Below are 9,480 nucleotides of genomic sequence, written 5' to 3' on the forward strand. Positions count from 1 at the left end.
TATATTTGTCCACTGGTCTGTGCTATAAATGCATTTTCTATATGATTCCAATAATTTTGATAATTTCTATAGTCAAAATCACTGAATTTGCGTATTCTTTGATCAAATACAAGAGAGTTGAGGCAGCGACCCGCTGAGCCTCCCCTCGGATTGCGCAATCCCTCGCAAACTAGGTTGAGCGCATGCATTTGGCGCGTGCCTGTTGCCATCTCTCTGTATGTCGCCAATATAATGTTTACAGACACGTTTATTATGCGTCCTGACTTTCCATAGTCCAGTTAATGTATGTAATGTATGTGTGTAACATATTTAGTCTTCCTGATGTGACATACAACCACAGTGAGAAGACTAAGCGCCAACAAGCTACTGCTAGCTAACATCAGAGTCACGTGTACTGTAGCACCTTTTACTTTAGTTTGTTTTAACGACTGACGGCCAAAAATGGAAGATTTTACAAGTAAAGGTAAGACCACAATTTTATTGACAATGGGATCTGACTAAGAAAACAATCCAATATTTAAACTAAAAACTAAATGTGACCATTTAGCCATGAACCTCACAGCACGTCACTGCAACAGACTGCTTCTGCCGGTCTAATTAGCACAACCACAAGTGGTCACATATCAAAAAGTAGTCACTGTAGCAGAGAAGGTTGTTAAAGCTTTTGAACAAATGACAGGTGTTGTGTTCCTTGTGGTCCAGTTAATTTAGGCTGACAGAGTTATATTGCCCCTCTGACAATCGCACAACTGTCATTTTAACTTTGGCACAATTTAGAAAGGGAAAGTGTCCGTCCATTTCTCAGAGAAGTCTAATGCAGTTTGTGTGTTGAGACGGCAAACTGGTTCAACCACACAGGATTGTTTGACAGTGGATGTGTGACACTTTAAACACAAAAGCTTGTTATCCAGTTAATGTTATTTATCTGATCTTAAACATTTTTTATATCAGCTCAAGTGTGGGTTATTCCCCCCAATTCTGAGAAAACGAAAATTGCTTGTGTCCTACTTCATACATACAGCCATTTCCTTACTGAAAGTGGGTTACGAAGAAACCACACGTTGTATATGAGAGCAGCTATTTCCCCCCATCACACAAGAGGCCTTATCGCAACAACTATCTTTGAATTTGTACAGATTCTTAATCACTTTGGTGACCCCCGATTTCACTTGCTAGCTTTTTCTTGCACCACCATCAGGTTGACATTTTTGTTGTCAGGTTAAAATGTTGTGCAGATATTCATGGTCTCCAAAGGCTGAATAATAATACTAACTTTAGGGCCAAGTATGGAGTGTGCCTCCTGGGCACTGCCGAGGTGTCCTTGAGGAAGTCACCAGACCCCCTCACTGCTGTATAGTATAGTATAGTATGTATATATATATTGCTGCTCCTAATAAATGGGTTAAAGGTGTTTAGTGCTTATGAGCACATGCTCGCTTGCTAACAGTAAACTAAGATGGTGACCATTAAATCTGCTTAAAATCAGCATGTACAGCCTTTACAGGACGAATGAGCAAAAATGCGGGAATTTGTGTAACGCTGATGATGAAGGATGAACTTCTATTGATTTATAATGTAAGTCCACCTGAAATGGACTTGGACTAAAGGCAGCAATATAACATTTTCTTTATCTGGCCTAAGATAACTGAATACCGTCTGTCCTTGTAACACGTTCTAAAAAACAACTTTAGGGCAAATATTGCCGAAAACAGCCAAAGAAAATAAAACATACTTCTCCGCTCATTGGTATGGAGGATGATTACTCTGCAGTTTCTCATTCTTCTGTTCTTTTCGAACCGACCGCAAAACCTCAAAAGTTTTAAAGGTTCTTGAGAAGAGAGTGACAGGAAATGTACTTTTAAAACCTCCCCACTCCGACCCCTCACCACCATCTTATATCAACGTCTTTAATGACAAACCAACGAAGATCCTAACAACAGGCCACATCAAGATGCTCCCTCTCTGGATAACACTGCTTCTTCTCCATGAAGGATGTAAGTGCTATATAACTCTGTTTAAATGACGTAATATTTGAGTGTTTGAATGATTCTTTTACTTATTTAGTAGTAAGCGAGTTAAAGACATTTCTGGCTGTAGTTTCGTAAATAAATGTGTATATAAATGTAATGCATAGTTCGTTCTATCTTTAACTACATTACACATATAGATTATGATTGTAATGTAATAATTATATACTCTCCATTGTCTTTTCATTCAGATGCACTGATCTCGGTGACCACTGTTCAGCTTGGTGAACCTGCCACCTTCACGTGTGCTTTCCATAATTGGCACCATAGCAGTAAACAAGTCAAGTGGTACAAACAGAGTGTAGGGAATACTCCTACATTAATTACTACACTGATGAAAGGCACTATAAATCCTATTTTTGAACAAGGGTTTCCTGAATCACGATTTACTGCAGTCCAAAATCTAACCATGAGCACTCTGATCATTTTGAAGACAATCCGAGAAGATGAGGCAGTGTATCACTGTGCCGTCACTAACTGGAGCAGGGATCAGTGGAATGGCACATATTTGTCTTTAAAAGGTAATGCATGTCTCTGTATTGTCAGTAATGTGTCGATTTGCAAATATCAGATGGGTTTGGTATCAGAACTTTGTTCATTTGCAACTTCAACAAATGTTATGACACTTTGACACCAACTGTGCTTATTAAATTACAATTTCCACTCTTGTATTTCGCAGGAAGCTCTCAGACGGCGACAGACTTTACCGTTGTTCAGTGGCCGACATTATCTGATCCAGTTCATCCAGGAGACTCCGCCACTCTCCAGTGTTCAGTCATCTCTGACTCTAAGAAGGACACGTGTCCAGGTGAACACACTGTGCACTGGTTTGGAGTCAGATCAGATAAATCTTATCCAAACATCATTTACACGAATGGAAATAAACATGATGAATGTGAGAAGAGATCTGACACTGTGAAGAGTTGTGTTTATCGCTTCTCCAAGAACTTCAGCTCCTCCGACGCAGGGACGTACTACTGCGCTGTGGCCGCATGTGGAGAGATATTATTTGGAAATGGAACAAAACTGGATATTGAAGGTAACTATCATTATTAATTTTCTCCCTTTTATTGCTACTTTAAGAAGCAACAGCACATTGTATTTCACACAGACAACATGGTGAACAGTAGATTCTGTATTATCTTGTTTTGACACAAGACTCCGTGTTTCTATAGCCGCACAATCCCATTTAATAGAAATATTCTCAATGTCTAGGGCATTATTTCACATTATATTTGGTATCTTCCTATCTGAATGATAAGAATTAAATGAAATAAAGTCAGGAAATGTTAGCCAGTGTGGTTTAAGGACATTTGCGTATTTACGTGTTGCTTAGACGTCAAATAAAATCCTTCTTTAATGACATTACATTTGCATTTACTTTACTTCATGTCATCGTGTATTCCTTTTCATATTCCAGGAAACGGCTCAGCGTTCTTTGATGATTCACAGAATAGGCAATATATTTCTGCTTCTGCTGTGTGCTGTCTTGGCTATAAGTGTGATTGTTATAGCCGTCCTCATTTACGCACTCAAGGAAAACAACTGTGATTATTGCAATAAGAAAGGTAAAAGATGTTACCGTCACTATATCACACATTTAGTTGATCCGTGTCAAACTAGTCCAAGTTGGGCATCCTTATCTATTTTAATCTTCTTTTTTTCATAATGCAGCTGCTGTTTCCCTGCAAGAAAAAGTTGCAAAAAGGAATTTCAAGGTAAAATCAACATTTCAAAAATTGTACGATGTATCTTGATCGGTATTGTCATCTCACATAATTTGCAATGCATTTCTTCAGCGAAATGAAGACCCATGGATTTATTCTACCGCCATCTTCACCATGATGAACACCGGCAGTGGTGGAACGAGGGATGCTAAAGCAGCAAAGAGAGAGAGGATCTACGCTGCCGTCAAGGCTTTTGGGTCGGATTAGCATGTTAAAAGTGGAGTCAGCGATTCTGGAGAATGATTGTTGATATTTGAACTCAACAGCCAAACAAATACCTCCTCCAGATTTACCGTCACTCTTGCTCCTCACCTTTTTCTATACATATCCATGACCTTTTTTTCCCCTGTCCGGTGCTCAAGTATGGACACCCTGTTGCTGATTGGCTGGAACAGTGTTATGTGGTATATACACTGGATTTCTTTCCCCCACACGCACAGCTCGGACAGCTAGCATACCGTGCTGAGATATCCGCTGAATTTGACAAAGTGTATTGGATCAAAATCGCTGACCGCACCTTAAGTGGGTTGTTTGCGATCAGTTTGAAACGTGATAGTTGATGTTAACGTGTTTAAAGCTAAAGGCTGTTATTATATGTGGCTTTTACGTAGTGTTGTGTATATGATGTATATCTTGATGTAATGTTTATTCTCATGCTTACATGTAGTCGATTTAATCAATAAAAAATGCATCTTTGTTTATTTTTTGTATGTTGGACTTCAAATTGAGTGAAACAGGGATAAGCAAAGGTGTAAGTGAAGGCCTTTCATCCATCTATGCAGCTGTGGCACTTTCTGCGTTTTATTAACTGTGCATTTTGTAGCGCTTTCCTCCGAAAACATACTTTACCAAACATTTCTAACATCAGAGTTCTACAAAATGTGGTAAGGAATTCTAAATATGATGTATATTGTATTTGAAGTATATTATAAACAAGTTATTTTTCTCATCATTAAGAGTGAAAGGCAGAGTTACGGTGCTGGTTAATGGCATGCATGGCAGGACATGCTAGTGCAGTCATAATGAAGTTCTACGTCTGTTGCATCATAATGCAGCTATCTTGTCTACAAACAGAGACCGCAAAGCAGGAAGCCTCAATGTTTAGTCTGTGTTTAGGGATAATAAAGGTGTTTACACATATCACTTTGTCACTATTGTTTGGTGTTGCTTGACCACTTACACTTTTGCAAAATTGTTGTGAACATGATTCATAATTTAAGCAAACCACGTCGGTGCATAAAACTCAATTGGTCTTTTCCTGTATGCCCACCATACACCACAATATGTAAGATCCATATTCAATTATGATCATTCAATGTGTTTTCCCATCCATTGTTACTGGTAAATACAATAATAGTCAGACAGTGGGTGTGAAGAGCAGAATCGCCTGTAGGGGGCACTAATAGAACTTGATTTGTTATGAAGAACAAAACTGCTTTGCTTTATTTATTGGTGAACAAAGTAATACATTTGGATTGATTTTTGTTTTCATGTTTCTACAAGAGTTGGCAAGAAATGGCAGTTAGAGTAAACAGTATATAGTTAATAGTTATTGTGGATTATATAACCACATTTGCATACAATAATCATTTGAAGTGCAGATGATACAGTTCATGCAGAGTTTAACAACCAAATGATGACAGACAGCAGCTGAGAGAACTCAATGCTGTAACCTTTCACCTACATTAGGTGTAAGGTCTCTTTAAAGTTGTATCCATTCATTAGCAAACACAGGTATTATTTACTTACAAACACATCTACACATCACTGTTCTATACTGCGGTGGGACTGTGTCCTACAACACATTAACAAACCAACTGACTAGCTGTGTTAGTCGTTATAAAAGCTTTGCGTTTCTTCTTCTCAGTCAACAGCTAAGACTGTGGCTGTTTTTACACGCAGCATTTATGTCTGAAAGAAAAGCTGCCTGGAGCCCTTTATAATATGAGGTTCAGCTTTCCTCTTACTGTTGTATTGATTCATTTAGTTCCCTCTAGGAACTTTGTTCTCTGTATAATATTTGATCACAATGATCATGATAATAACAGTGTTTGTTGAAGTTGTGGGGAAACATAAAACCCAGCCTTACTTTTGATCGGTGCGCTGACTTGATGTGAGGAAAACAATACCCTCTCTTTGTTTTACCACTAAAGCAGCTCAGTGCTAGTTATTAAAGGGACTGATTCTAAATCATTTTCAGCCACTTTATATCCTTTTCTACATAAATTGTTGTTACAGTGTGTGTGCAAGGCCCTGATCATTCACATGGACACACATGAGCCACAGTACAACAAACATCTGTTCACAAGCAGCATGAAAGTCAATTTATTAACAGCACAATCAGCAGTTACATGTGTTACATAGTCCAGCTTGGATGCAACATCCTTTTTTCAATGGATACGGCAAACCCACATATCCTGAGGCACTGATGCGTAAATAGTTTATTCATTTCAACTTGAGCTTTTCTCAGTCACCCGCTCATGCCTGTGCAGCCAGTCCTGATCCTGCGTGCTGACATTTGTCACAGGATGGACTTGACCTATAGGAAGCGCTTTTTTAAAACCAAAATATTGAGGAAAATAATTAAAAGCATGACATTTGTTAAAAACATGCAAAGCTGAGCGAAGGCGAAGCTCGATGAGGAGACTTGGGGTTCGGTTGACCTGCAGGCCCGGCTCTGCCTATAGAGAGGACTGGTGCTGGTCGTGGTATTCTGCTCTTACAGCAGAGTACACACACTCAGGTGGTGACTCTCTCGTCTTCTTCACTCTTTTCGCTTTCCTTGTGGAGAAATTGAGTGCAGCATAGTTTACTGCATCTCCGTCTCCATCCTGCAAATAAGAATTGTCTATTCATTATTTAATTTCTTTTATAGATTAGGACTATAATATGAAGAACAGTTAATCCCAACCAGGTCTAGAATTTAAAGTTTATCGTCAGGCTGTGGTACAATATCAGATTTTTTTAATCTGACGACTATGTGAAACGATGCCACACAGAGACGCCCGAGGAGTCCAGAGTCAGAATAATGTACATAATTGAAATTGATGTTTTTAGTCTCAATGATATAAACATATTTACCAGGTCAGTTGATTGATCCACTGTAGACTTGTCATATCCTGGATTACGGGAGGCAGTCGTTGCTCCTGCGGATAAAAGCAAAGCCTTCAGAAAGTGTGTTCACACTGGGGCCTGCCGTCATATCAACTTCACACCACCTCACATTTTCAGTTCTTTGCTTTAGAGTTACACATTTTATAAACTATACTCTTCTAATGCCACTTAAAATCTCAACGAAAGCATTAATTTGTTCAGTGCCACATATAATATGTTAGGAAATGTAGATTGTGATCCAGATATAGAATTTTTTTGTGATTTTTATGGGAACATGTATTTTCGTTTGTAAAACATTTTAGTTTTATTTCCACTTTTGACAAATGAAGACGTATGAATGGATGTTAAAAATTACCCAGGACTCAAAGTAGTAACCATTTAATCAGAGGCTCACAGTTTATATCCTTTACACTAAAACATATAAACTACTACGTACACTTGATTGACACAAAAGACGAGCGATAGAGAAGTAAATTATTCAATAGCTAATATAAACAAATACAACTGTAGGAGACTCATGAAGTAAATGTATGTTCTAGGCTGGGGTTTATTATTAGGTCTCTCCAAAAGTAACTGAAAATACAGGAAAATAACTAATTGGTAACATGAACAAAAATCAATGTCTAAATAAATAATTGTATATTTGAGGAACCTACCTTTGCAATGTTCACAAACTCTCCTTCGATTTAAGTAGAACATAAGGACGGTAATCAGAGTCACACAGCAGGCCAACAGTACTCCAAGCACAAGGACGACTGTGTCCAGTTGTGATCCTGGAATTAGAGAAACGTCAAAATAGTTAACACCTCTTTCGTTACTCAAAACTCAATTTTTGTCGTGCAAAATAGTAATTATTGTCTGTTTCAGATACTGTCTTGTTTAGAGAATGTATTTAGATTTGTTCAACATAACATTTAATCTAATTCAATATCCTTCAGTTTGTTGTCGTAGAGACTTTTAATAATTATCTTTACTTGCACCAAACTTATCAAGACTATAGTGAGAATAAATTATCAAATACAACAAAGAAACAGTATTTCTCCTTTGACTAACATTAAACATGTCAAAGACCTGTGATTCTGTCTGACTTATGCACATTGAGTTTTAAGAAAAATATATTTATCCATTGATAAATATGTGCAGATTAGCAATTATGAATTATTGATATTCTTTATACATTTTACACATTTTTATCTAATAAAATCTGAACAGCTATAATGTTCAAAATGTACTTAAGATTTCACAAAAGGACATTAAAACATACTTGTCTCCACTTTAGTTCCTTCACCAAACAGGATCTGTCCACATGTGACCACAGCACAGTAGTAAGTCCCAGTATCAGATGAGTTCTGTATAGTTGTGGACAGACTGTAGACACAACTTCTTTCCTTTTGTTCGTCACTGTGAGTGTAAATGAAGCTTGGATGTGATCCTCCTGATCCAGATCTGAACCAGTACACATCGTGTTCACCTGGACACTGATCTGCGTTTTCTTTGTCAGTGGAGAGAAGTGAACACTGGAGAGTCACTGAGTCGCCCGGCCGGACCGACTCCGTCTCCGGACTTTGTTTCACGAGGACAGATTTCTGCACATTTTTATGATCTGATTCACAAAAAGGCAGGAATTAAGTAATGGATTGTTTGGTGTTGACAAAGCAGCAAACAAAGTCACTGAAATGAACATACCTTACCATTCACAGCCAAAAGTGTGGCGTTAATGAATTTCATTATGTATGCCGATCCTGCTAGACAGAAGTATGTTGCTTCATCTTCTTTGTTTACATTTCTGATATTAAGAACATACTGAGCGTTCAAATTTGTGACTTCAAATCTTGAGTTGTCAAATTGTCCTTGAAGTTTTAATTTGTTGAAAGTTTCTGATGCAATAGTTTGAGCCATATATCCAAACTTTATCTTATACCAGTAAACAAACCATAAATCATTTTGAGTGAATGAACATGTCAGAGTCAAATTATCTCCAAGTTCAACCACAGTCGAAGAGATCTGGTGAGGAACCTCTGCAGTTTGAATCAGGGCTGAAGAAAAGAGACAAAAGGACAAAAACAATGAAAAAGGGAACATAACAAGACAATTAATACAAAGAGTTTGTCTAAACTTGAATATGACCTAAAACAAACAGTTTTACAGGAGTCCTCTTAAAGTAGAAAAGTAAAGTTGCACTCACACGCAGTACTTAGAAGAATCAAAGCAGCCAGTCCTCCGATCATTGTGCCACAGAGCCCTTCTCTTGCTCGACTAATGTCGACGCATCCAAATGGAAGATTTAGTCACAAGGTGATCGAGGTTTACAAAGTAGAAGTCATCGTGATTGGCTGAAATGCAGACAATGCGCATAGACCTAAATTTACCAAACCCTTGATCCTGTCCCCTTTGTATTTATTGTTAGACTAACCACACTGCATTGGAGGTAAAGAATGTGTTAGTTAACAAAGACAAATAATAAACTGAATTCCACTCAGCAATAATAATGAAGCCGAGTTTACAAAATGAAATACTTTTACATTTTCAAAATGTGTAAAATGTAACGTCTTCTAAATGTAACTTTAGTGAGATTGCTTTCTCAGCCTCAGGGAGCATATGACACATATCTT

At 37.8% G+C, this 9,480-nt stretch overlaps 2 protein-coding genes across 2 annotated transcripts; one reads left to right on the forward strand and one right to left on the reverse strand.

Annotated features, from left to right (window-relative positions):
- The first annotated feature begins 1,895 nt into the window (after positions 1–1,895).
- Positions 1,896–4,750, forward strand: LOC115014540 (uncharacterized). The gene is made up of 6 exons (XM_029441489.1): positions 1,896–1,994; positions 2,219–2,548; positions 2,707–3,066; positions 3,448–3,595; positions 3,702–3,745; positions 3,827–4,750. The coding sequence occupies exons 1-4, from the start codon at positions 1,952–1,954 to the stop codon at positions 3,576–3,578; spliced, it is 864 nt and encodes a 287-aa protein (XP_029297349.1). The 5' UTR covers positions 1,896–1,951; the 3' UTR covers positions 3,579–3,595; positions 3,702–3,745; positions 3,827–4,750.
- Positions 4,751–6,268: 1,518 nt separating this feature from the next.
- On the reverse strand, positions 6,269–9,127 carry LOC115014538 (uncharacterized). The gene is made up of 6 exons (XM_029441485.1): positions 9,054–9,127; positions 8,560–8,904; positions 8,133–8,471; positions 7,525–7,641; positions 6,836–6,900; positions 6,269–6,585 (listed from the first exon to the last, which is right to left on the reverse strand). Exons 1-6 carry the CDS (start codon positions 9,094–9,096, stop codon positions 6,436–6,438), a joined length of 1,059 nt encoding a protein of 352 aa, XP_029297345.1. The 5' UTR covers positions 9,097–9,127; the 3' UTR covers positions 6,269–6,435.
- Between the last annotated feature and the right edge of the window lie 353 nt (positions 9,128–9,480).

This window comes from Cottoperca gobio, chromosome 10 (genome assembly GCF_900634415.1).
Source record: "Cottoperca gobio chromosome 10, fCotGob3.1, whole genome shotgun sequence".
Lineage (NCBI taxonomy): Eukaryota > Metazoa > Chordata > Actinopteri > Perciformes > Bovichtidae > Cottoperca > Cottoperca gobio.

Coding starts and splice junctions, on each gene's coding strand:
- LOC115014540 (XM_029441489.1), top strand. CDS start 1,952: ATGCTCCCTCTCTGGATAACACTGCTTCTTCTCCATGAAGGAT. Junction 2,549..2,706: donor CACATATTTGTCTTTAAAAG/GTAATGCATGTC, acceptor TGTATTTCGCAG/GAAGCTCTCAGACGGCGACA. Junction 3,067..3,447: donor AACAAAACTGGATATTGAAG/GTAACTATCATT, acceptor TTCATATTCCAG/GAAACGGCTCAGCGTTCTTT.
- LOC115014538 (XM_029441485.1), bottom strand. CDS start 9,096: ATGATCGGAGGACTGGCTGCTTTGATTCTTCTAAGTACTGCGT. Junction 8,905..9,053: donor GATTCTTCTAAGTACTGCGT/GTGAGTGCAACT, acceptor TCTTTTCTTCAG/CCCTGATTCAAACTGCAGAG. Junction 8,472..8,559: donor CACACTTTTGGCTGTGAATG/GTAAGGTATGTT, acceptor TTTGTGAATCAG/ATCATAAAAATGTGCAGAAA.